Here is a 27,546-nt window from a genome sequence, read left to right as displayed (position 1 = left end):
TTTTTTTGGTTTTCCACAGCCTCTTGATAAGGTAGATAAGAATCTCAAATTGAGAGAAGTGTGAAGGCACCCTTTTAAAACTATGAAGCACACTAATAATTGTCATGGCTGTCTGATTACCTTTTAGAAGTTGATTAAGCCGCTTTTAAATATCCCTATGAATAAATGGATGTTTTGAGAAATAACACCAAAAGGAAGTCTTTTCCATTATCATTTAAAAAATAGAAAGTGCAATCTTTGGTATGCATAATGTTTTGCATGAATATATTTCTGTTGAGGGCAAATAGTTTGATTTAATTGTCTCTTTCATTGCACCTTTCATTTAATTATAATCCTGCAAAATGTCTCCTACTTCTTTTTTTTTTTTTTTTTTTTTGAGGCGGAGTCTCGCTCTGTCACCCGGACTGGAGTGCAGTGGCCGGATCTCAGCTCACTGCAAGCTCCGCCTCCCGGGTTTACGCCATTCTCCTGCCTCAGCCTCCGGGGTAGCTGGGACTACAGGCGCCCGTCACCTCGCCCGGCTAGTTTTTGTATTTTTAGTAGAGACGGGGTTTCACCGTGTTAGCCAGGATGGTCTCGATCTCCTGACCTCGTGATCCGCCCGTCTCGGCCTCCCAAAGTGCTGGGATTACAGGCTTGAGCCACCGCGCCCGGCTGTCTCCTACTTCTTATAGCTAAATCCTGTTTGGATAAATTCTTTGCTTGCTCAGATTTTCCGTATGCTCAATTGTAGGGCCATGTAACTCAACTCAGTATGTTACTGTAGTTGCTTTGGGAAGATTGATGGGTTTTCTGCTCTGGAATTCAGATAAGCTGTGTTTGTACCTTAAACACAGTGTGGAAAGAGAACCGTGTAAGAAGGGATCCAGCATAAAATTATGACATTAAAATGTTTTCAGTATAGGAAATGCCAAATCAAGCATAATGAGAGATGATATGTTCTTTGTTATCCATTTGGTATCCTAGTAATCTAAGGTTAATGCAGCATCACTTATATATGGTTTTTTTTTTCTTTTGCAGAAGGAGCTGAGTCTCCCTAGAAGAGGAAGTCTGTAAGTAGTAGGATTTTGTTTCCTTGTTTTCTTTTTATTAATATATAGTTTATAGTATGATTCTTCTCTGATTCATTAGTGGCAATTGTAAAATGAATGATAATCAACTGAAGAAAACAAAAAACTGAATTTACTTATAAAAGTCAAACAGTAATAATTTCATAATTTCCAGGGTTTGTTCCATATGGGCATTGTAAACCTAAATGCATATTTATTCCTTGGAGAATCTTAAATTTTTTTAATGCTATTACATAATCAAGCAAAAACATTATTTGGTCAGGAGATAGTGTAAATTGATCTGAATCAAGAATCAGTGTTCTTTACGATCTGAAATCCATGATATTTTTATACTATGGATTTTATATGGAGTAAATTATGTACTTTTGAATCTGAACTGGAGACTTTGAATCAGTTAAACTTTCCATTATTAGATCTAGATCTTACTGAACTGATTCATGTCATGCTCTTGTATTAAAATAATGGATTTATGAACTTTTACTTGATTTATTTATAGTGTGTTTTAATCTTTTATTTTTAAGACCATTAATATATTTGCACAAATCATAGTTTTTTTTTTCCATTAGCAAGTTGCAGAATGAAATTGAGGACAGAATTAACTACCCTCAATGTTTGACTACATTTAAAGTCAGATTTGTTACCCAGTAGTACTGTGTAAGGGCTGGTCTGGAAACATTTACATTTGATGTCTGATTTAAGTTGAAGAAGTTAGTAGATGGAGCACCTCCTTTAAAAAAATAGTATTTAAGATAAGTTTTTACACCTCTCCTCTTGGAGGATTAGAAAAAAATTTCGTGATTGTTGAAATATAGGGTTTATTCTAGGCTAAATTTTGGAAAATTTCAGCCTTTGCATCTAAGAACCAAAAATTCATCAGCTGTGAACATTTTATTACTGTCCATTTTGCTTCCTGTCTTTTGTACAAGTTTAGGCTGCCAGGCAGACACTGGGTTATTATTTTTGGAGAATGTGCCGAGATAAATTGTCACTAGCTTTTAGCTTCCATCTCTCTGTGCTAGAGTTTAACAGAAAATAGTTTGCTATAGGAAATGGACTTAGAATTAAACTCTTTCCTCTTCTGCATCATGATTAGGACTCTGTTGCCTGAACTTGTAAAAGTCCAAACTTTTTGATATTTCCCATCATGATGAGACAAAAGAAGAATAGAAAACTACATGAAATACTTCTATAGAAAAAAACTCATTTGCTTTTTTGCACTTTTCTTTAAGGCTTAAACACCCTTTCTTTTTTATTTGAAAACTTCAGAACTTCAGTCAAATCTTGCTTTTAGCCTTTTTAATAGATTGCACATGGGTTTTGTTTTTTGTTTCTTGTTTTATCACATTAGTGTTTCTAATAATATTATAAAGATCATGTTAATTACAGAATTAGATTTCATGTTTCTATTAAAGGGTAATTTCCTCTTTTGCACTTGGGTAAGTCTCAATTCTGTTAATGTTAGCTGATAGCCATAAGCTGATGTGAAAATATGTGATAAGGAAAGTATTTTAAGTTTCTTTATTTGAGAAAATGGGATCTTTAATGAAAAAAGAATAATGACATAAGTTGTTTGGAGCCCATCCTTTGGAAACATAGTAAGAGAAAGTTTGATTTACATCAGAGCCATTTAAACTTCTCTCCCTGTTAAAAGTCAATTGAGCATTCAGATGATGAGCATGAAGCACTCTGTATATGTATATGTGAACACAAATCTACTTTTTTAGTGAATTCTGGGAAAATTAGTATTTTCAAGTGAGGTAAACTAAAACTAAACATGCTATTTTGTATTTTCTGTTAAACACGAATATTCCCCAGAGAATTAACGATGCCTGATATAGCTGTGCTAGAACCCACTGTCACTCAGCATTTTTAGTGAATACTGTACAGAATGCCAGTAATTACTCTCCTCGTGCAAGGTTCTTTTATGACTTTGAGAAAGGGAAAATGCTTTTTAAAATAAATGCTAGCGTGATTTTATACAAATCTAATGAAGAAAGGCACAAATGTATCTTTATTAGTATCAGCTAGCCAACATAATAGTACCTGATAATTAAACCTGTTAACACTTTCTTAGTTTATTTACTGCGTACATGACTCCTCCATAAATGCTTTGAAATCTTTTTATATCTTCTCCCAGAAAGATTGGAGATTTGCTCCTGCTGTTCTTTTCAGTCTCTTCTTTGTTGTTGTTGTTCCATATTAACATAAGCAACTGCACACAGTGTGATGTATTTCTTATTGTCTCTGGTTATATAGCAATGTGATCCAACTTGTTAGAGAGTGTGTACCTTGATAAAGACTGAAAAGGCCTCTTTTGATATATCTGCTGCTTCAAATCTGTATGTCTTGAAAGATAGCAGTTTCAAAATTGCATTTTCAGCATTCTGAAACTTACGGGGTTTTCCACATTTTTTTGAAAAATTTGAGTATTGCTTTAAATAAGCTTAAAGACAACTTTTGTATCCAGAATCATGGTAAAAACATATATTAAATTGAAAGCTTTCAGAAATGAAAGACCTCAGGAAATTTTTTTTTTGTTATTAATTGAAAGTATAAAAAAGCGAACTATTCTGTCTAGAAAAAGAAATTCAGATCCTCACTAATTTATTATTTATGATCATTTTAATGAGAACTAACTTGAAGACTCTCTTGTTTTATAAACATTTTTAAAAGGTGTAGAAGCAATGATTGTGACTGGGTAATAGACAAGAGAAGTGAGGGAAACAGCTTTCTAGGCAAGATGCTATTATGAGATAATCAAGTAACTCCAGATCACTTTTCCAGAGGCATTACAGCTTCCTAGACAGCTGGATTTTAGCTATTTCTCTTCTTTTTCCATTCAATGAATAGCCATTTGCCAAGGCTGCTTTTGATCCCAGATACTTCCTATACTTCCCCCTCATTCTCCTTGGAACTAAAGTTATCACATTGTCTTATCCCCCTCCTTCCAGCTACCTGTCAAAATCATAATATAGTCAGATAGTGAAATATTATACAGCAGGTAAAGTAACCGGACCAGAGTATATGTATCAGCAGGTATAATTATCAAGAATAGAATGATTAGTGCTAAAAGCAAATTCCAGGTACAAGATGGCATTTATATTATAAAACTTAAAAGTATGCAAAACAATATGTTGTGTCTGAATACAGACATTTACAGTAAAGGTATAAAAGATGCATGGAAAACAAGTTTATGATAAGGGTCACTTACTAGTGGACAGAATGAAATAAATTGGATTTGAGAGCCCTCTGCAAGGAGTTTCATGTATATCATTAATGTGGTAGTGTGTATATGGGTGTTTATATTATACCCTCTGTATTTTTGGTTTTCTTGAAATATTTTATGTAAAATACTCAGTGATTGTATGGAAGTAGGATTAAAATTGCTTTAACCAAGTGTTTATGTAGATTTTTAAGTAATTTGAATAACAATTATGTAAACATTCTATTTTGAATAAGAAAATATATCACACCTGTATTTGTGTGTGTGTGTCTGTGTGTGTGTGTGTGTGTGTGTGTGTGTGTATTTGGTTAATTTTGTCTCATAATGAAGATTGATCCAAATAAATATGATTTGACAATAACTAAAATATCTACAGTGGCAGATACCAATTGGTTAATGCCAGAACATCATAGAAAAAATTATGATGATAAATTGTGATAATCTTGAAATGCTTTAGTATATACTACCTGAAGCCAGGGGATGAAGCAAATGAGATAATAGCATTTATGATGGTATATTATTACACTTAGCTTCAGAACTAGATTTGTTGCTTTAGATTTTTATCCCATCCAAGAGATGTGACTCTGAATGCCTGTTCTTTGTGTTCAGCAAGGTGCCCGGTGTAATAATTACATAGCGCAGACATTTGTGGAGTCTGTACAAATCTGTCTCCCCTTCCTAGATTGGGAGCCTCCAAGCAGTGTACCTGCCCTGTTCTCTTAGGTTCTGTCACTGTGCCTGCTCCATGACGACAAGTGGTGATGCCATGGCTGGATGGCTGATGTCAGATCCTTCATGGTTTCAATTCAGTATGGAACACATCAACCTTCTGCATGTTGTTTGATTTAGATTTTTCTAATAACTAATTTGTACTGTCTGTATTTATGAAAGTGCCATTATTGTTGTGGTACTTTTTTTCTAAAATTCACCCATATTTTGCATGTAAGTCCTGAAATCACATTTCTAAGTGGAAAAATTCACAGGGAAATGTTTGTTTTCAGGCAAGGAAAGTGCAAAAAGTGGAAAAGCCCAAGATGTGAGCCCAAGATGGTTAGGAGCAAAACCAAGGTGTCCCTGGCAGCCATTATTTATTTTTAAAGGACTCCTTTGTGTTTTGTTAATTGCCTAAATAAACAGCTCTCCAGGATGGAGAGGCTTCTTTTTTCATGGAATTCCCTAGAGTGCCTTGATGGTGTTTATACCCTGGAGAGAGGAGCAGGAAATCTGCTCAGGCCAGCTCACGTGCCGCCTCCTGCTTTTAAGTGGTCTTTCAGATGTCTTCGTACAGAGAAGAAGGAAACTGTATTACCTATTCTTAGCAAATAGGTTCTCCCTGCTACTTAAAATGACCTTTCATCCACCTTGTTTAATTATAAGCCTTGGTGCATTATTTCATGGCTTTGTAGGTCTGGGATCTATAAAATTATCTGCAATTATCACTTCATTTTAGTAGAAGCAGTGACTGACACTTGGCAGTTTCTTAGCTTTAAGTTCTCTGGCCACACATGCTTGCCTGCTTGATTGATGGATTGGTTTATGATATTTGATTGCGACAGCTGTTTTAAATATATTTTTATTTATAAAATTTTTCCAACTCTTTAGAAAAATAATTTCAACTTTTAGGTTCAGGAAGTACATGTGTAGATTTGCTACAGGAGTATATTGCATAACACTAAGGTTTGGGGTAAAAATGATCCTGACACCCAGGTAGTGAGTGAATATAGTACCCAAACTGTAGTTTTCCAGCCCTTTCCCCCTTGTCTCCCTGCACTAGTGGACCTAGTAGACCCCAGTGTGTATTATTCCCATCTTTATGTCCACACACATGCTTTAAGGATGCTTTTAAAGGAATATCCAAGGCCAGGCGCAGTGGCTCACGCCTGTAATCCTAGCACTTTGGGAGGCCAAGGCAGGTGGATCACCTGAGGTCAGGAGTTCAAGACCAGCCTAGCCAACATGGCAAAAATCCCATGTCTGTTGAAAAATGCAAAAATTAACCAGGCTTGGAGGTGCATGCCTGTAATCCCAGCCACTCCAGAGGCTGAGGCAGGAGAATCATTTGAACCTAGGAGGTGGAGGTTGCAGTGAGCCAAGATCGTGCCCGTGCCAACCCGGGCAACAGAGTGAGACTCTGTCTCAAAAAAAAAAAAAAAAAAGGCTGGGTGCAGTGGCTCACATCTGTAATCCCAGTACTTTGGGAGGCCAAGGCAGGCAGATCACAAGGTCACAAGATTGAGACCATCCTGGCTAACACGGTGAAACCCCATCTCTACTAAAAAATATAAAAAATTAGCTGGGCATGGTGGCAGGTGCCTGTAGTCCCAGGTACTCGGGAGACTGAGGCGGAAGAATGGCGTGAACCTGGGAGGCAGAGCTTGCAGTGAGCTGAGATCGCGCCACTGCACTCCAGCCTGGGCGACAGAGTGAGACTTTGTCTCCAGAAAAAAAAAAAAAAAAGAATATCCAGCAACAGGAACCCAAAGCAGAAGCAGCTCCGAATATGTATAATAGTCCTGGAAAAGTACGTCTCTGCATGCTGAGGAGTTGCTGAGAGTATTCAAATTATCCCAGAGGCAATTTAAAAGGTTTTACTTATTTTAATTAACTGATCTAGCAACAATACTAGCAGCTGGTAACAATATTCCTCTTTATAGGGTTTGTCAATGAAAAATAATCAAACTCTGTAAAATATTTGGAGGGATTTATTCTGAGCTCAGTATGAGCGACCAAGGCCTGAGGCATCATCCCAAGAGGTCCTGAGAACATGTGCCCAAGATGGTCAGGAAACATAAGACACCTATTAATACATGTACATTATGCATTGGTTTGGTGTGGAAAGGTGGGATAGCTGGATGGGTGGTCCTTACAGATTATAGGTGGATTCAAAGATTTTCTGATATTGGCAGTTGGTTGAAAGAGTTATTATCTAAGACCTGGAATCAGTAGAAAGGAGTGTCTGCGTTAAGATAAGTGATTGTGGAAACTAGGGTTCTTATTATGTAGAATAGATGGTAAATGTCTCTTGTCAGGCCTTAAAAGGTATCAGACTGTTAATCTCTCCTGGATCAGGAAAAGTTCTGGAAAGGGAAGAAAGTCTCTACAGAGTGTAGATTTTCTCCACAAGAGACAGATTTGCAGAGCCATTTAAAAATCTATCAAAAAATGTATTTTGGGGTAAAGTACTTTAATTTCTTTCAGGGCCTGCTATCTGTCATGTCATGCTATACTAGAGTCACATTGGAATTTGGTCTCTTACGCTACAAAGAGCCTGCTTTGTCAGTCTTAAGATCTCTGTTTTAATGTCAGCTGGTCAGTTGTGCTGAATTCCAGAGGGAAGGAGGGTATCATGAGGCATGTCCGACCCTCTCTTCTTATCATGGCCTGAACTAGTTTTTCAGGTTTGCTTTGGAATGCCATTGGCTGAGAGGGGGTATTCATTCAGTCAGATGGGGGACTTAGAATTTTGTATTTGGTTTATATGTTTTTATGATTTTTCTCCATTCACCCTTTCGTTATTCCTCTGAGAGTGGTTGGAGTCTATTAGGATTGGCCTTGGAATAAGTGGGCTAGGTATCTACTGGCATTTGATAGTTTCAGGTCTGGTAGGAGGTCCACCCCTCTGACTGCCAAGGGGATTTCCATCTGAAACACACCTGCCACATGTCAAACGTTCCAGTACTAGAAATTCATCTGCCAGATCTTGGAGATGTCTTTGATACCTCACTGAAATGTATGTACCTTTGGTCAGGACAGGTTGTCACCAAAACTAAATTTAGCACAGCAGAAGACGATTCATTAATGGGATGCTTCTGGTGAACTGGCAAGAAACAAGGCTAGCAGAAAGTTGAGCAGGTATTGAGAACCATTTTACCATATGAATGCATTAATAAATGTATGAAAAGAATAATGAACTTATTTTACCGCTTTCTAATTTTGCCTTTCTTGGTTAGGGACAGTAAAGGGCGTCCAGAGATGAAATGGAAGATGAGAGTGACCAACAGAGGGAGAGAATATTGTCAAAAAGTAGTTAGGACTACAAAGCAGGGGAACTTGATGGTAGCTTCTGGGTGGAGCTGGGCCTGCTAGACTTCTGAGATAGTTTGTCTTACAGTAGATATATTTGTTGGAGAACTTTCTCCTTAGTTCAGCTAAAACTGGGCTCTTATCACACGACCAGGAAAGGTTAGGCTCGTGGACATACAGAAGGGTGGGGAAAATGGAATTTACAGGGTGAAAAGGAAAAATAACTCTCAGCAAAGTGAGAGAGTCCTGCTAGGAAGTTTCCCACCTCACAGATAGAATCCCAGGTAACGACACAGGAACAGAAGAGGCCAGGCTCCTCCCCTTTGCAAAGGGTGCAAACTTCCTGAGGCTCTACCTCATCCTCCCGGGGTGCAGGTGGGCATTATTCAGAAAGAATCAGCTGAAAAAGGGAGGGCTTCATCCAGGACCTGCAGTCTGGTAGCTGTTTTAGGCTTGAAAGTGGGATTTTGTCAGGGACCCTTGGCTGTCTCCTGTCTCAGTCATATTGAATTGTATGTATTGGATTAGGGTATTTCTAAAATTGACACAAGATAGGAAGTGAGCTTCTGTATCATTGAATGGGCATAGGTCTATATGTGTGTGTGTATGTGTGTGTGTGTGTGTGTGTGTGTGTGTGTGTATTTTTTAAAAAGACTTACATTCAGGCCTGTTATATATCAGAAAACACTGTCTTGACTGCCTGTTTAGAAAAGTAGTTTGAGTAAAATGAGATTATTTCTAGAAGGCAAGGAAAGGGAATCACCTTGGTTTTCAACTTACTTGAATTACATTGGTGAGATTTTCAGCAAAGGAAAGGCAGTATTTCCTGAAAGAGAGGGAGTTTGATTCAAACAAAATAAAGGACATGTAAACCATATTTGAATAAGTTTTAAAATAAATTTAGGTTTCTTAGCACTTTCTGTCCTCCCACCCCCACAAATATTGAAGCAAGAATTCAAAATATTCATTGTCAAAGCCACATGGAAGTCCAGTGTCATTTTGAATGTTAGAAACCCAAAAACAAAATGAAGAAAAAAATCGAGCGACGCATCTGAATTAGCATTTAAAGTGGCATGTTTATATAAAAAGAAAACAGTGTAATCTATCCTGAGAGTAAAGAGAGGATTTCAGACTGTGGAAGAATGTCAATTGCATTTATATATTCATCGAATAGCCAGTTTGGTATTTGGCACATATTTGCAGCTTTCCTTATCACACATGCATTTGTCTTCTGTGAAGTGGGTAGGGAAGAGATTTGGGAGATAGAAACAATGTAGGATTGATCTTCTTACCTTTGAAAATTATATGAAGACCTTAGTTTTGTCCCAGGGGAGAGGGTTAGGTTACCTGTGGGAGGTTTGTCAAAAATCTGTGTGCATTGCTGAACACCTTCGGGAATGCAAATCAGAGTCTAGTGTGTATTGAGGGCAGGGTGAGGTAGAGGCTTGAGTACTTTTAACCAGTTTTCAAGGTAAATCTAAAATGCCACTGCCAGTTGAGAATTCATGTTCTTAGCGTTTTGGTGGGTGTGCATAGTGGTGAAGTGTGCTTTTGGATAGCCAAAGACAGGAGCAGAAGTTCCCTATTTCATATTTACTAGAATAAGTTTTTAGCAAATCAGAATCAAGTAGGATTGGGGGCAAGTTTTTTAATGAGCAGTCCTTTTCAGCAACGCTTATTTAGAGGGACCCATTGAGAGAGGCGGATATCTGTGCTGTCTCACTGAAAGCCACCTCTCACATCTGTTAATCAATAGGTAATCAATCACTGAGTAGCATTTCGGAGCGTGGGCTCAGAAGTAACACTGCCTAGGTTTGAATCCTGTCTCTACCATTTAGCCGACTGTGTGACCTTAACCTCTATGTACCTTAGTTTCCTAAAGTAGAATGATAATGTCGTTGTGTCCTCAAATTATTTAGAGGATTAAATTAATATTTGTAAAGTGTTTATAGCAGTACCTGGCATACAATAAGTACTGTATGTTTTCTTAAATAAATAAATAAAATATATTGGGAATTATGCCCTTCTTTCTCTCTCCCCAAATCATTTATTTTTGTCCTGTTGAGTTAGGCAAAAGACCACAAAGTAGGCTGGGGAAATCCCCTTAAAGCCAGCTCATTGGAGTAGCATTTTCTTAGGGGCTGTTCTGTTTCCATGAAGAGGTGTGAAAGGGGCAGTTGACCCCATGTCCTTGGATAGCTCTTTCATTTGTACCCAGTGTTGGTCAACTCTAAGGACACGAGCTCTCTGCACTGCTGTGGGGACAGATCCCACAGGTGTTCTGGCTCCGTATCATTAGGCCTTGAGGGAACTCACTTCCTGTCCTCAGTGGCCCCTCTATCAGATTTAAGCCATGTCTTCTCAGCAGGGTAATCAGGGCACTCCTTGAAATTGTGTTTTGGGACTGACAGGTGTTGAGAGAATAATATGGTGTATTATAGCGGTCTATATGGAAAATTTTAATCATAGAATTTCAGAGCTGGAAGAAGCCTTAAGAGAAGTCTGACTGAAAATATATTTATTTAGTAAACAAGGAACTAATGACTCAGAGGATTTGAGGCTTGCTTGTGCTCAGGGAGTATATATGTTGATTGCAAACCATGACCAGAATTTAGGGTTCCTAACTCCCAGGGACTGGCAAGCAGCCTTTCCTTTTTGAGGTCAACATGCTTGGGTTAGAAACACAGATGTCAGCAAGGGAGTGGGTACTGATATGGTTTGGCTGTGTCCGCACCCAAAGCTCACCTTGAATGGTAAAAATCCCCATGTGTCAAGGGTAGTGCCAGGTGGAGATAATTGAATGATGGAGATAGCTTCCCCCACACTGTTCTCATGATGGTGAATAAGTCTCACAAGATCTAATGGTTTTATAATGGGACTTCCTCTGCACAAACTCTCTTGCCTGCCACCATGTAAGACATGACTTGCTCCTCCTTCACCTTCCGCCATGATTGTTGGGACTCTCCAGCCTTGTGGACCTATGAGTCTATTGAACCTCTTTCCTTTATAAATTACTCAGTCTCAGGTGTGTCTTTATTAGCAGCATGAGAACAGACTAAGACAGGTATGTTTTGTTTTATAAAGAAATGCGAGCATCAACACCCACAGTATGGACCCAATAAAGGGTAGACCTCTTGTCACCATGTTTGTCATAGTTTCTTTGAACATTTTGGAAAGTAAAGCCTCAAACTTGCCTTAAGAGCATCCCCTTAACACTGTAGCTGAAGGGGAAACCTGCAGCCACACACCCGGCACTACCAGGATGCTGAGTTTATCTCAGACTGTAAAGAGAATAGTGACAGCCACACTGGTGTGGTGTAATGGTCCCAGCTGCAGTAACTGGCAGTCCCCAAATATATTCATTATCCAATTAGCCATGTGAGCAGAGCAGCTGAATTCTGTATTGTTCTCTCTTTACCCCCGTTGTGTGGTAGCAAGTTGGGCCCTGGTAGCTCTAACAGGGAACTGTGGAAAGGTAGGACTTCTCTTGTGTCCTGGTGTTTCGTGGAATCTGTGCCATCTCCTCTGCCATTTTGACTCTTAAGATTTAAATTCTTCTTTTACTCCTTGTGGCAGTAGACTGTCAGACCTGAGTAACTAGAGGGAAAAACCACACCAAAAGGTTTTCAGGGTTTCGTTCTCTACTTTTCTGAGTTAGGGACCTCACCCTCTGAGGATTTTGGTGGGCCATTTATGTTCCATCTGAATACACATGTGTTTTCTTTTCTTTCTTTCTTTCTTTCTTTCTTTCTTTCTTTTTTTTTTTTTTTTTTTTTTTTGAGACAGTCTCACTCTGTCACCAGGCTGGAGTGCAGTGGTGCAATCTTGGCTCACTGCAACCTCTGCCTCCCTTCAGGCGATTCTCCTGCCTCAGCCTCCCAAGTAGCTGGGACTACAGGTGCACGTCACCACGACCGGCTAATTTTTGTATTTTTAGTAGAGACAGGGTTTCACCATGTTGGCCAGGATGGTCTCAATCTCTTGACCTCGTGATCTGCCCACCTCAGCCTCCCAAAGTGTTGGGATTACAGGCGTGAGCCACTGCACCAGGCCCATGTTTTCTTTTAATAGGTTGTTTTATGACATCACCTCTTTTGGGATGATGTTGAGGGCTTTCCCATGCTTAAGTACAGGAACATGTGACAAACCCATGGAAATGCCAGTAACTGCACACTTCCTCCCAGTGACCGTGTGAGCTCTGCTTCATCCTGCACATCACTCACTTAACTTTTGACCAGCACCATAAGGAAATTCTCTGCAGATAGTTCTGTGAACACATTTGCATGAGAGGAAAAAGTTTTATTGATTACAGTCTATGTGTTTGATTTGCATGTGGAAATGGGTGGCAGGAATCTGACCTAGCATAGACAGACACATTTAAAACTTTTTTTAGATTGCAAATTCTAATAATAAATTCAGGCCGGGTGCAGTGGCTCATTCCTATAATGCCAGCACTTGTAGAGGCCAAGACAGGGGGATTGCTTGAAGTCTGGAGTTGGAAACCAGCCTGGGCAAAATAACGAGACCCTGTCTCTACAAAAAAAGACAAAACAAAACAAAAAAAATCCGAAAACAACAACAACAACTACAAAAAAAACAGAAAAAATTAGCTGGGCATGTATCTATAGTCCTAGCTACTAGGGAGGCTGATGCGGGAGGATTGCTTGAACCCAGGAGTTTGAGGTGCTGTGATCATGTGCCTGCACTTTAGCCTAGGTAACAGAGTGGGACCCTGTCTCTAAAAAATAAATAAATGAATGAATTTAAACATGTATATTGTAGAAATATAAAGTAATCTTTCAAGAAATATTTACATATTTTGTAGATGTTTATGTGAAGATGTTCTTTGTCAGAAAATACTAATTTAGCTTATGCTTTGTGCTCTTTATTGTGCAGAAAAAACGATTTTTAACTTTTGGTGTGTCATAGAGATCAATGGGATTAACCTTTTGGTAACATTAGCATCGAGTGCCTAACTCTTCCTAAACCCTGATTTTCCAGTGCAGTCTTTTATTGTTTTGGGGGGTGGTGGTATATGCTTTTACTTAGAGGGGTCAGCTTTGAGGCAGAGATTATCTTCTAGATTTATTTTATTTTTAGGAAATTGAGGAGGGCATTTGATTTGAGAAATTGGTACTGTGTGCCTTCCATGTGCGGCTGTTGTGGAACAAGTGGTAATGTTAATTGCAGGGAGAGTAGGACCTTCCCACTGGAGTAGCAGCAGGACAAAGTAAGGGAGAGTTCTGCTCCTTTCTCAGCTCCTTTTGACCCCTCTCCCTAGGCAATAAACATTCAAGTTTGCTTTGTGTGGGGGACATAAGTGGGTTTACCAGGGGGTTTGTATGTCAGCACATAAACCATAGTGTTTAGTACCTTAACAAATCAAGAATCAATTATCTGCAAGAATAAGCAGAAGGTTTTTTTTATGTCTAGAATAAATTAGCTTAAATGCTAAAACCAGTCCTTGTGGATTAAAGAAGCACTTGGAAGCAATGAAGTATATTTTTAAAATGCACTTGACATCATACACTGGAATGAAATTAATAGATCACTACACAGGTTTCATGTCTTAGAGGAATAGTGGTGGCTTTTTAAGGTGGATTTCTAAGGCACTACCAATATGTATGTAGATGTAGTTGAATTTGATAGAATCATGGGGAGAAATGCCATCAAACACCTGGTTAAAAGCATATTATTTGATTATTATCTTTGAGAATTCAGGCCACTTAGCTTTATTCTCTTTTTTCTTTCTTTCTTTTTTTTTTTTTTTTTTTTGCTGAAAGATGTTGGTCAGACATACCTTTAAGATGATGGTGGTGATTGTCTTGGGAGGCACTTAAGAGGAGAATTAAAGCAAAGACACTTTAAATTGGTTTTCATAGGGGTCTAAGTCTTTCCCTCCCAACACACACCACATCTGCTATTTAATATCACCTAGGCTGTATTATGTTCATGTACCCAAGAATTGTGAATTCTGTTTGTGTTAACCCACAGAGGAATTTAAAACCACAAAACAAAACCTCTAAAACTGCTTCCTTTCATGGATTCCCAAGTAACATGAACCAATTTCATCTGCCTCTACATGGTATGGTAGTGAGGTTTTCCCCAATAGCTAGCATTGCATTTCTCTCTTAAAAAAGCATCATTGAGACATAATTGGCATACAATAAACTGTACATAATTTAAAGTGCACAGTTTCATAAATTGATAGGTGTATACACTCGTGAAACCACTGGCACAGTCAAGATAATAAAATACCCATCTCCCCCAGAAGTTTTCTCCTGCCCCTTTGTCATTGCTTCCCCACCCCCACATCCCCAACCAGACAACTACTAATGCTTTCCATCCCTAAAAACTAGTTTGCATTTTTTTTAAATTTTACATAACTAGAGTGATATTGTATGCACCCTTGTTTCAGGCCTGGCTTCTCACTCAGTGTAATTATTTTGAGATTCATCCATGTCATAGCATATGTCGATCATTTATTAGGGTTTTTTGCTAAGTAATACCCTATTGAATGACTGTATCAGTTTCATTAGTCTCTTGCCACTGGACATTTGGGTTATTTATAGCTTTTGGCCATTATAAATAAACCTGATATATGTGATCTTTAAATGTTTTCTCCCAGCCTGTGGCTTGTGTTTTTATTCTCTTTATAGCATCTATTGAAGAGCAAAAGCTTTATTCGTTCTTTAAATGCTTTTGGTGTTGGATCTAAGCTATCTTTGCCTAATCCAAGGTCACAAAGGTTTTCTCCTATGTTTTCTTCCAAAAGTTTTATAGTTTTAGATTGTACATTAGGTGTATGATTAATGTGTTGATTTTTATACATGGGGGTGAGATATGGATTGAAGTTGCTTTCTGCATACACATCTCTAATTGTTCCCGCACCATTTGTTGAACAGGCTGTTTTTTCTCCGCTGAAATGCTTTGAACTTTTGTCAAAAATTAGTTGTCTGTGTATTTGTGTTTCCATTTACAGACGTTATATTTCATTGATTTGTCTTCATATCAATCTACTATCTTGATTATTATAGCTTTATAATAAGTCTTGATCTCAGAAGCATTAGTATTCCAACTTTGTTCATCTTTTTTCAAAGTTGGTTTGGCTATTCTGGTTGTTTTAATTGTAGAATCAGTTTGTCAGCTTCTACAAAAAAAAGCCTGTTGATATTTTTATTGAAATCATATTTAATCCATAGATCAACCTGAGGAGCTTTGAAAAGTTGACCAGTATTTGTACTGAAATTCTAGTCTTAGAGATGGATTAAAGAGGACAGTGTGTAAGCTGATACAGTGTGGAAAGATGGGATGGAATGGCCCCCAGGTGTGTTGATGGAGGCGAAGGACCAGGCTGGGGAGTTTGGGTTGAAGAATGAGTGATCATAAATTAGCAAATACTTTGTCCAAAAAGCCCCTCAGAGAAGTGCAAGGGATGTAGTTGGGTGGGTGGTTCAGGGAGTAGCTCAAGTAATGATTTGAAGCTGAAGTCAGAAGGAACTAGCCACATTTCTTCTAGAAAGAACTATAATGGAGAGCTCACGCTTAGCATAGAGAGGAGGTAGAAGAGGAAGAGTGTGACCAGAGGAGGTTCCGTGGCTGGGGAGAGGACTATGGGTCCAAAATGTTGTGATGCAGGGGACACAGAGGGTGACATCATGCTTTAATGATTGCTACAATGCCTGAGTCTGATACAACAATGAAGGTCAGTTATACTTGAACTGATTGCTTGTCTAGGACAGTGGGTCTCAACTGGGGGTGATTTTACCCCCAAAGATGACATTTGACAATATCTAGAGACCTTTTTGGTTGTCACAACTATTTGGGGACCAGGGTTTCTCCCACTATCTTCTAGTGGAGAGAGGTCAGGGATACTTCTAAACACCTAGAGTGAACAAGACAACCCCAAAGAATTATCTGCCCAAAGAATTATCTGCCCAAAATGTCAGTAGTGCCAAGGATGAGAAACTCAGGTCTGGAGAGTGAGAATCAGAAAAGAAGGCAGAGGCCCGGCGAGGTGGCTCACGCCTGTAATCCCAGCACTTTGGGAGGCAGAGGCGGGTGGATTACTTGAGGTCAGGAGTTGGAAACCAGCCTGTCTCACCTAAAAATACAAAAATTAGCCGGGCATGGGGTGGCGCACACTTGTAATCCCAGTGATTCAGGAGGCTGATGCGGGAGAATCACTTAAACCCGGGAGGCGGAGGTAGCAGTGAGCTGAGATCGTGCCACTGCATTCCAGCCTGGGCTTCAGAGTGAGACTCCATCTCAAAAAAAAGAAAAAGGAAGGTGGAATGAGAGCTGATTGGTTGCTCTGAGATTTCATGTTTTCTTCTGAGGAGAAATATTTGTTCTCTTGTATAGTGACTGGGATGTTTTCCTGGATGATAAGAAATTAGTCTGTGGGACTCTTCTTTGGGGATATTTTCAGAAGATTTCTGAAAAGGTTATCAAATAAAGCTAGTTTAACAAAAGAATAGCTTGACTAAAAGTAATTGGAAGAAAATTTTAGCATTTGAACTAGTGTACTTAATAAAATCATTCTCTTTGGATGTGACACTGTCCATAGATGAGTTTGTCAATGAGTGTACTTTTCGATACAAGTAATAGAAAACCTAACTCAAAGTGATTGGAGGAAAACATTGCTAGCTGTGTAACTAAACAGTTGAGGCTGCACTGGGGGGCTGGTCCCGAGGCTCAGTGCTGTCTCAGGGACACAGGTCCTCCTGCACTGGGGGACTGGTCCTGAGGCTCACTGGTGTCTCAGGGACACGGGTCCTTCTGCACTGGCTGCAGGCTTCCTTCCTGACTCATCCCTCAGTGTCTGCCTGCAGTTTCCAGAGTTAGTGGAAGAAGAAGAAATTTTCGTCTCCTACCATTATGGGTTTCTCTTCAATTGGATCATTTTAAATTATGTGTTTAATCCTGAACGTGGGAGTGTTTCTAGCATTGCCATCATTAGCTTAGACCTGCGCTGTCCAGTGCAGTAGCCGCTAGCCACATGTGGCTCTCAAGCTCTTGCAATGCGGATAGTCAAAACTGAGATCCAGAAAAAGAATGCAAAATATCTCATTAGTAATTCTTATGTTAATAGCATGCTGAAATGATAGGTATTTGTGGATATATTGGGTTAAATGTTATTAAAATTATGTTAACCTGTTAATGTGACTACTAGAAAATTTTAAATTGTATAAGTGGCTCTGAATTGTATTTCTGGTGTAGAACAGTAGCTTAGAGCGTTCAGGAGTCCTTGGAAATGGAGTGTAGTCAGTTCCACCCAAACTACATGACTGATACACAGAGGGGAGAGAGAGATGGAGTGGATATTAAGCAAGTAGCCCCAACTGAACACAATGGTGAGACTGGCATAGGCAAAAAATGTTTGTTCATTTACTACTGTTATTACTAAAGATGAATGTATAGAAATACTACTGTACTACCATTTATAAAAGTTAATAACAGTTTTGAAAATTATGAAATTACTATTGTGATCATAGTAACTAGTGAAACAGCACAAAGATATACAAAGAGGAAGTAAATAATCCCCATCCCTTCCAATCCCGTCTCTATCCACAGCCTTAGGCAGTCATTGTTAGACTGGTGTGTATTCTTCCATTCTTCGCTTCATGTGCATACAGGTGCAGGTACATTCGCGTACCTTGATTCATTGCAGTTGTTGCTACTACCTGTCTTAAACAAGAATGTTAAACACCCACTCTTCGATTTTCTTTTGTCACCTTATCAGTCTGCCAAGTCAGTAGATACAAATTTATCAGATTTATTTTAATAATTATATTATGTTCTACATTATAGATATACCACATTTTATTTAACCATTTTCCTATTAACTGACATTCTTGTTGTTTTCAGTACTCCCTTTCTCCCCTCCCCACAACAAACAATGCTGCAATAAACATTTTTGTACCTATATCCTTACGTACTGGTCCTTTTTTTCCTATAGGATAGATTCCCAGAAGTGGAATTGCTTGGTCAAACGGTAGGTGTATTTCTAATTTTAATAGCTATCACTTTACCCAAAAGAATAGCAAATCACCTTCACACATAAGAATGCCCATTTCCTACATTCTCACCAGCACTGGATGTCACTGCCCTTAATTCTTTCCAACCTTATTACGCATGGTCATTACTTTAAATTGCATTTCCTTCACTATCACTGGTGTTGAGTATATTTTCATATGTTTACTGTTCATTTACATTTCTCTTTTCTTCATTTCATGCTCATTTTCACTGCCCATTTTTCCATTTAGTAGTGTTTTTCAGTTTCTACAAACTCTTACATGAAAGTATTAATCTGTTCTTGTATGCGTGCAAATGTCTTTGCAGTTTTTATCTGTTTATGATGTCTTTTGCCAAATGAAATTGTTAATTATTATTTAATCAAATATGTCTTTTTCTTTATTGCTTCTGAATTATTTGTTTTGCTCAGAGTGGTATTGTCCACCCCAAGGTCATGCAGATATTCTCTTAAATTTTCTCACCATTTTAAAAAAACATTCAATCTTCAACTTAAAATTTTGTACACGAGATGAGGTAGGATTCTCTTTCTTTTTTTTTTCCCTAGATGGATGACCAGTTACTTAAGTCCTAGTTAATACAAGAAACTTTATTTTTCATGGGATTGAATTGTTGTCCTTGTCACATATAAAGATGCCATATATATTTGGAACTATTTCTGGACTGTCTATTCTGCTCCTATCTGTCTGTTTCTGTGCCAACACCATTCTGTTTTGAATACACTGGCTTTTCTAGTGACTTATAATTTCTGGTAAGTTCTCCTTCACTCTTCTTTCATACTTTCATGACTTTTTTTAGTCAGTTATTTTTCCACATTGTTCTGGTTCAACTAAAAATTTTAAATTGAAGGAGTTTTATCCTAAATGCTCTTAAAATGAAAGGTAATACAACACTACTCAATAAATAGAACCAAATATTTAATATTCCTCAATGTGGGGATCTCTTTACCTGATGCTACTAATTGGAAGAATATTTACTGAGAAACTAAAGATTACTTCTGTCACTTTTAATTATTTAAATGTGATTTACTTTATCTCTGTGATGATTGCACAGTTATGCCAAGATGCAAATATTGGGATACAACTATAACTTTTTAATTATCCAATAATTAAATTATTGCATTAAAGCTTAAGGGGTCAAAGTTTTCAATGAATGTAAGTTTCTAGTTTTGTATGTCTGTTTATGTACCAAATTATGAAGTATACCCATATCTGGACTGGTTGAGAGATTTGTAAATATGATGTGAACAAAGAACTATAACTGAAGTGTACAATGAAGCATGTACTTTGGAATCTTTTGTGATTTAATTATTTTTAAGCTTAATGTTGAATATTACATGGACTTCAGAAATTTTCACACTTGAAACTGTGGATAAAGTTTTCTAGTATTTGATAGCTTTTGACCATTCTTTTTAATTTACACTGTATTAATATAATATTAATTGTTTTTACTGACATTCTTAATTTCTTTTTGAAATTCATTAGCTGGTATAATACTAAAGTAATAATACCTTGTGTTTTTCTAAAGGCATCTGAAATATTGGAGCTAAATACTAAAACTGGGATTAAAAATAATGGTAATTTTAGCTTACAAATGAAGACAAACAAATGTGAGGTCTCTATTTTACTTATGGAAGTAGAAGGACATCCCCATGTAGGTTCTACCTGTGTTTACTTGATGAAGTAGAAAAAATTATTAGTTTGTTCTGTAGCCAAAAATAAAATGGTGAAATGATTGGTATATATTAATGAATGGTGTATATATAATGAATGGTATATATTAATGACATACTTAGATAAAATAAAATTGTTTTAAAAATTGAGATTTTGTTCATGACCAGCCTGGCCAACATGGTGAAACCCCATCTCTATTAAAAACACAATAATTAGCCAGGCATGGTGACAAGTGCCTGTAATCCCAGCTACTTGGGAGGCTGAGATGGGAGAGTTGCTGAAATCCGGGAGGTGGAGGTTTCAGTGAGCCGAGATCATGCCACTGCACTCCAGCCTGGGTGACAGAGCAAGACGCTGTCTCAAAAAGAGAAAAAAAATGGAGATTCCTTCTAATTTTAATAGTAGTATAATTCACAGAAATAGATTGATATAGCACTTTCTTGCATGTATATGAATATTAAAGATGATAATTAGAAAAGAAGGGGAAATTAAGTTATTTGCATTAAGACCAAAAAAGGACAGTCAACATAGAGTTAAACTGATATCTTCCCTATGAACTTATCATCTTTACTAAATCAAAACAATTTTTCTGTCTCATTCAAAAGAAGGTAATAAACAGGCTGGGCACGGTGGCTCACACCTGTAATCCCAGAACTTTGGGAGGCCAAGGTGGGCAGATCACTTAAGGCCGGGAATTCGTGACCAGCCTGCCCAACATGTTGAACCCTGTCTCTACTAAAAATACAAAAAACTAGCTAGGCGTGGTGGCACGTGCCTGTAATCTCAGCTACTTGGGAGGCTGAGGCAGGAGAATTGCTTGAACCCAGGAAGCGGAGGTTGCAGTGCACCGAGATCAAGCCACTGCACTCTAGCCTGGGCAACACAGCAAGACTCCATCACAGAAAAAAAAAAAAAAAGTGGTAACAGTTACCTTCTCTAGTAATCATATAAAAAACTAATAGGCACTTTATTTACCCTGATTTTGGTCTCTAATATTATTCTCCACTAAAGGTCATCAGGACTGTTTTTGGAACATAACTGGATGTCATGATTGAAATAGGCAGAATTTTGTTGGAACATTTTCTTCTTTTTGGAACTCTCTCTCTCTCTCTCGTTTTTCTCTCTCTCTCTCTCTAACAAGGATGCTTTCAAGGATGTGTGGAGGTTGAGCAGATGAACCAAATTGAGGTAACTTCTGCTGGCCAGTAGTGAAAATTTAAGTAGCAAAGAGGAAATGGTAATTATAAGCCATTTTAACAAGTTGAACCTCTCAAAAGCGAAGAGTCAATCATGATATATTCAGAGGTGACAAATGATACAAACTATTGCTAAATAAAAGGCATATTGTGTTTCCAGTATTTTCAAATAAGTTGCATTTTGAGCAACTTAAATTGTGTTTCCCACACTCATTTTAATCATTATCAAAATTGACAGAGTTGATAAATATAAAAAAAGAGTATATTTTAAATATAACTCTGTGTATCTGTGTAAATTCCACATTGTTAATTTTAAGGTAAAATTGTTTTAAAATACAAGTAGAATCAGATTTAAAAACAGTAAAAATCACTATATAACAGGTATCGTAAAATTAACACCTGTTTCTTTTATAATACTTGCATTTAAGTGTTATAAATGTGTTTCTCTTTTAATACCTACATTGAAACATTGAATGTTTCTTTTCTTTTCTTTTTTTTGAGATGGAGTTTTGCTCTTGTTGCCCAGGCTGGAGTGCAATGGCATGATCTTGGCTCACTGCAACCTCTGCCTTCCGAGTTCAAGAGATTCTCTTGCCTCAGCCTCCCGAGTAGCTGGGATTACAGGCATGCACCGCCACACCCGGCTAGTTTTTGTGTTTTTAGTAGAGACGGGGTTTCTCCGTATTGGTCAGGCTGGCCTGGAACTCCCTACCTCAGGTGATCCACCCTCCTCAGCCTCCCAAAGTGCTGGGATTACAGGCGTGAAAATCTTTCTTTTGTAATACTTATATTTAACGCTTGAATTTGTTCCAGGGCTGCTTAATTTCTAATGACTCTGGAAGATAGAGTCGTTTACATTAGAACAGAGAACTTTTCTTTTTTTGTGAAACAAGTGAACATAAACAACCAGAAAGCCTGGGGGTTGGAGTGAGGATTGGAGTGCGCAGACAGTGCTGTGACTGTGGAGTTTATTATTCCCAAAGCCAGAAAAATCACAGCAGCTGCAGTAGACTAGGGCGCCCAAAAAGCCACTTATGATTAGAGGGTACAAAGTGATAAGTTGGGATGCACTAGAATAATAAAATAATGTTCACATGACTTGAAGAATAAGGTGGAGTGGCAGGGGGGTTGCCCTAAAACTGCAGCATTGGGTTAAAAAAATATCATGTATGTTGATTTAAATGAATCAACTAAGGTTAGGTTAGAGCCCCTAAGTCTGACATAAGGATACTAAGCAAATGAGTATTCTGTGCTGACTAGAAAACAATAATATACCTCCAAAAATTTTCAGGTCTCATGTTCAAAGCAGCACTCCGTAAAGGCCGGGGACATCACTCCTGGACCTAATGAGGTGAGGTAAACTGCAGCCCACCTTCGTCAGAGGCATTCTTAATTTGTATCAAACTGAAATAAAACCCTTGTGTGACATTATAAAAGATGAAAAAATAGTACAACTAAAAATTAAAAGTGCGGCCGGGCATGGTGGCTCACACCTGAAATCCCAGCACTTTGGAAGGCTGAGTTGGGCAAATCACTTGAGCTCAGGAATTCAAGACGAGCCTGGCCAACACGGTGAAACCTCATCTCTACTAAAAAGTACAAAAAATTAGCTGGTATGGTGGCCGCACGCCTGTAATCCCAGCTACTCAGGAGGCTGAGGTGGGAGGATGGCTTGAGTCTGGGAGGCAAAGGTTGCAGTGATCCTAGATCATTCCACTGCACTTCAGCCTGAGTGACAGAGTGAGACCCCATCTCAAAAGAAAACAATGAATCAAGATTAATGTTTTGCATACATTAATTATCAATTTAAGACTTGTAAAGTTTGTGTACAAATGGCCAAGGTAAAATGTAACTTCACGTAATGTTCTAATTAAATAATAATATCTTCTCATGAAAATGCTGCCTTTATTCAATAATACCTTCATGTATTTGGTACCATCTTAAATTGTCTCAGAATGAAATGCCACCAGTCTTTCATCTTTATTTTGCCTTAGTCCACTGGTAGAGTATGTTAAGCCTCCCACACACAGGAGGTAGCAAACTACTGACACAGCAGATTCAGTGCCTCTGCGGGACTTCCATATTGCTGAAATTTTAAACAGCTCTGTCAGTGGGAAAGTGTAGCATCCCAAGAGAGGATGCAGTTCTTTTGGAATACGGACCCACTCTGTTTCTGGGCTCACTGTGGAAATTGTAAATTAGCTGTAATTGTGACCTGAGTGTTCATCTTCCCTGGTATCATGTCTTCTTGCTATTAAGAGATGAGTTGAGACTGCTCCATTTATTGAGATGAAGCCATTGGGTCAGTAGTCAGTGACCCTTATTCTCTGTGCCTTAAAGAGAAATAGCAGCCTCTTTCCTTTGGGAACCTATTGTGAGCTGGTGACATGTACTGCCAGCTGCATGTAACTTCCAGGTTAAGTCATGTCAAAAGACTATCTTTTAAAGCGACACATTGAATTTGGTCCCTAGTTACGAATCCCCCAATACTTGTTTACATCGAAATGTTTAAATGTCATCCTCTTCTCCGTTTTCTGCTGTCATTTCTGCTAAAAATGACACAAATTCTAATGAATGAAATAAGTACTTGCAAAAAATATATACTGTCTCTTCTAGTGTTGCCTTTGTTAAAGGCCAGCTTACTATTGCTTAGAAAGGGATAGGACTATTGAGATGTATGAATAGAAAACTTCAAAAGTGAAGCCGTCAAAGTAATGGAAAATAAAGATATTTTAAATATAATTGCAGTTGAATTCAGTAGTGAAAAAAACATCAAAGGATTTCTTCTTAATGCCATCCTGAGGTGTGGAACATTTTGTAAGAATGAGTAGGATATTCACAGGAAGGAGAGCACCTCAGCATTCTCCAATTTAGGGCGGCACATGTTCCCCAACCTCCAATTTATCTGACCAGGTCTCCACCGTATCTGTTAAGGCCCCTTCATTTTCATCTTCTCAGACGTCCAGCCGTGGAGCAGAAGATCACATTTGTTGGGGGCACTGTGACCGAACAAATATTTTCTTTTACATGGTGCTTTCAGAAGAATTCTTTTATCTCCTAGATGGCCAGGCTCCTTGGAAGCCTGAACAATGAAAAATCTGAGCGATCTATTTCGGCACCAGAATCCTGTGAGCTCAACAGACTTTGAAGTGGATTGCTCCCCATTGTGGGGCCACAATAAAAAGTGGAGTTTTTCATAGTCCTTATATTAATGTCTGCAAAGCCAGCTGGCTTTGTAAAATGAGCGCAAAAGCAGTATAACTGATTAAAAGAAATGCTGGGTAGTGAAAGGCTTTCATACCCAATGTGAGTCTGGCAGAAAGCATTGTCCTCTGGGAATACGTTAATATTGGGGAATCTCACTCTCCCGTCTTCAAGGGTCAGCTGAAGACAATCGAGACAGGTGTTGGTCACAGGAGCCTTCAACATGAGGGCTGAAAAAGTACGTCTAGCTGGCCATTGAGAGAATTGCCACCAAACAAAATAATGCAACTGACTGGTGAGGGAAGTGCTTTCTGTAGGTAGAACTTTCTGAGGTTGTGGCTATCACGTTCTCTTTTTCCTGGCTTTTTGTGGTCATAAATCTGCATCCTCCTGTAACCCCCCAGATTCCATTGTCTCACACCTAAGGGTAGCCAAACTCATGATTCTTCTCAGTATAGTCTAAATGACTCTTGAGGTTGCAAAGATCTTGCCTGTTGGTTGCTGCTCTAGAAATCATCCTGCCTTTGTTTGTAACCCTGCCTGCTGACCTTAACCTCACAGCACAGTCATATATTTCAAGTTGTTTGGGGAGAAGGGGGTTGATGAAACTTGGCCTTGTACATAAAGGGATTCAGAGATGTGGCAAATTGTTCTCTGGCTTCATAAGCTGTCATTCAATTATTGGGAAATGGCATTCAGGACCGAAGGAGCAAAAAGCTCATCTTAAGATGCATTTTGAAAACCTGTCGTAAAAGAGTTAGGTGGTTTAGTTGCTTTTCCATCATCAGGAAACCCTTTAATCCTTCAATGAATGACATATGATAGGATTTTAAAAACCAAGCCACCTTGCTGTTCCATTTTCTCCTTGCTGCCATCTCATCTCCCTGACTCATCAGATTTGGTACTGATCTGCTTACAAAGTAGGAAAGGCAGAGGGCCTGGCACCTGTCTATTCAGTTGAAATACCCAATTTCAGAAGAGTTTGTACATTTTGACCTTTTTGAACTTCTATGGATCCTTTTGAAGAGGGAAGTAATTCTTTTTTTTTTTTTATTTTTTTTTTTTTATTATTGTACTTTAAGTTCTAGGGTACATGTGCATAACGTGCAGGTTTGTTACATATGTATAGAAGAGGGAAGTAATTCTAACCCGGAGGCATGCCCGAGAATTATTTTGGAGAATAAACTGATATGTGTATCCCTATTATTGTGGTCTATCTTTCGAGTAAAAATATAGAATTTATAATATTTTAATAGGACTAGTTGATCTTTGTAGAAAATAAATATTTCAATTGATCATGTAGGTGGTCGTTTTAGAAAAACTAGAAAATACAGAGAAGAAAAAATGCATTTAAGATTACCCCATATTTTATCACTTAGGGAAAAGATAGTTTACAAAGCAGAGAACTGAGTTTTACTTCCATCTTTTGATGCACTAAATAATTTTTCCTTTAAGTACTTTCAGTGTTACAGTCTCAGCATTTAAGACACAGGATAACATTTTATTTTACTGTGAAAATTCTTAGATCATAAAGCATGGATCATTTTTTCTGAGTATTTATATTGCAGAAAAATACATAAATGTGAAGAATAAGGTAGTTTTTACCCATAATCTGACCATGTAGGATACTCGACACAAATGTTTTTCTATGTGCTTTTAGACTTTTTTTCTAAATTCTTATTTGATAATTATTGATTCTTGGCGTGCGTTTTCTTTCTAGGTGGGAAGTACTTTCTGTAACTGACCGGTTGTGTATTAGTTGAGTGCTCTGCTTGCCCACAAAATTTGCTGCATCTTTAAACAGAAACAGCCGGGAGAGCAAAGTGTTAGTTTTTAGTGGTCATATATAGTTTTTTAGGGTACTGAGGCATTTCCTCAGTTTCAATAATTCATTTTATGAAATTCCAAAAGGTAACATTTTTCCTTCAGCTGTTGGTGATATTTGTTTAGGTTCAAGAAAGCTTTTACATTTTATGTGCAGGAAATCACTCTAAGCAACACATTTAATAAGTTCCAGTAGTCAACAGAGATGCTATATTCATTTAGGAAATATAACAGATTTTCTTTGTTTTGCTTTAACACTTGGGGCTTTATAAGATTTCCCCAGAAACCAGCACTGTAGCCATTCTTAGCCAAGTTATGATTTATAGAGTGATTTATTGATCATGGAGGATTTCCCAGAGTTCCTCAGGATATATCATTAATGTAAGTTTGTATATACTGTCCTGCTGGAGGGGAGGCTCCCTAGGGGTAAGGAGTTTTGTTCCCTGCACTGTGCCTAGCATGTAACAGGTGTTCCATAAATATTTGTAGAATATTGTTTTGTGTGATTTTTAAATCATGTGTCTCCCTTACTGTCTAGCACTCTCATTGACTAACCCTTTAATTGGTCAAGTAATTATTGAATTCCCACATTAAATTGCTCCAACTTTTAATAAGAACATGCTATGCTCCAAATATAATAGTGAATGTTGAGTCCTCCATTTAATGAGCTTCCAGCCTAGTACATTTTTTTTTCTTTTGCATTTAAGTCTTTTATGAGAACAGATGAGTGATGGATTCACTACTGATTAATGTTTTACCAGTCTTCTATATAAAGGAATACAATTTAATTCTCATCCATTTGGGATTTTTGTCAAGGAGAGATTTTGGCATAGGTGATGTAGGCTCCCATTTACTGGTATGAATTAAGGAGTTCCAGAAATAGATAACTATGCAAATTATTTTCCATTAGTCTAGCTTGAATTCCTTATATCACAGCCTCATTGGTGGTGGTGATGGTGAGATAATACAGGTGAAAAATAGATATCAGCTGATAGGAATAAAATTAAATTATGTTCTGGCTGGGTGCGGTGGCTCATGCTTGTAATCCCAGCACTATGGGAAGCCAATTTGGGTCGATCACCTGAGGTCAGGAGTTCAAATATGGCGAAACACCATCTCTACTAAAAATACAAAAATTAGCCGGCATGGTGGTGTGCACCTGTAGATAGTCTCAGCTACACGGGAGCCTGAGCCAGGAGAATTGCTTGAACCTGGGAGGCAGAGGCTGCAGTTAGCTGAGACTGCACCCCTCAACAGAGCAAGACTCCCTCTCTCTCTCTCTCTCTCTCTCTCTCTCT

At 38.2% G+C, this 27,546-nt stretch overlaps 1 protein-coding gene across 1 annotated transcript in view; it reads left to right on the top strand.

Annotated features, from left to right (window-relative positions):
* MAST4 (microtubule associated serine/threonine kinase family member 4) overlaps positions 1 to 27,546 on the top strand; it is a 357,848-nt gene that overhangs the window by 71,308 nt on the left and 258,994 nt on the right. The window contains exons 2-3 of the mRNA XM_011959348.1: positions 1,021 to 1,052; positions 18,278 to 18,313. Of these exons, the coding sequence (XP_011814738.1) occupies positions 1,021 to 1,052; positions 18,278 to 18,313 (68 nt within the window). The remainder of the gene's footprint in view (positions 1 to 1,020; positions 1,053 to 18,277; positions 18,314 to 27,546) is intronic.

Source organism: Colobus angolensis, unplaced genomic scaffold (genome assembly GCF_000951035.1).
Source record: "Colobus angolensis palliatus isolate OR3802 unplaced genomic scaffold, Cang.pa_1.0 Scaffold49, whole genome shotgun sequence".
In the NCBI taxonomy this organism is placed as follows: Eukaryota; Metazoa; Chordata; class Mammalia; order Primates; family Cercopithecidae; genus Colobus; species Colobus angolensis.
This window is presented reverse-complemented; position numbering and strand designations above follow the sequence as displayed.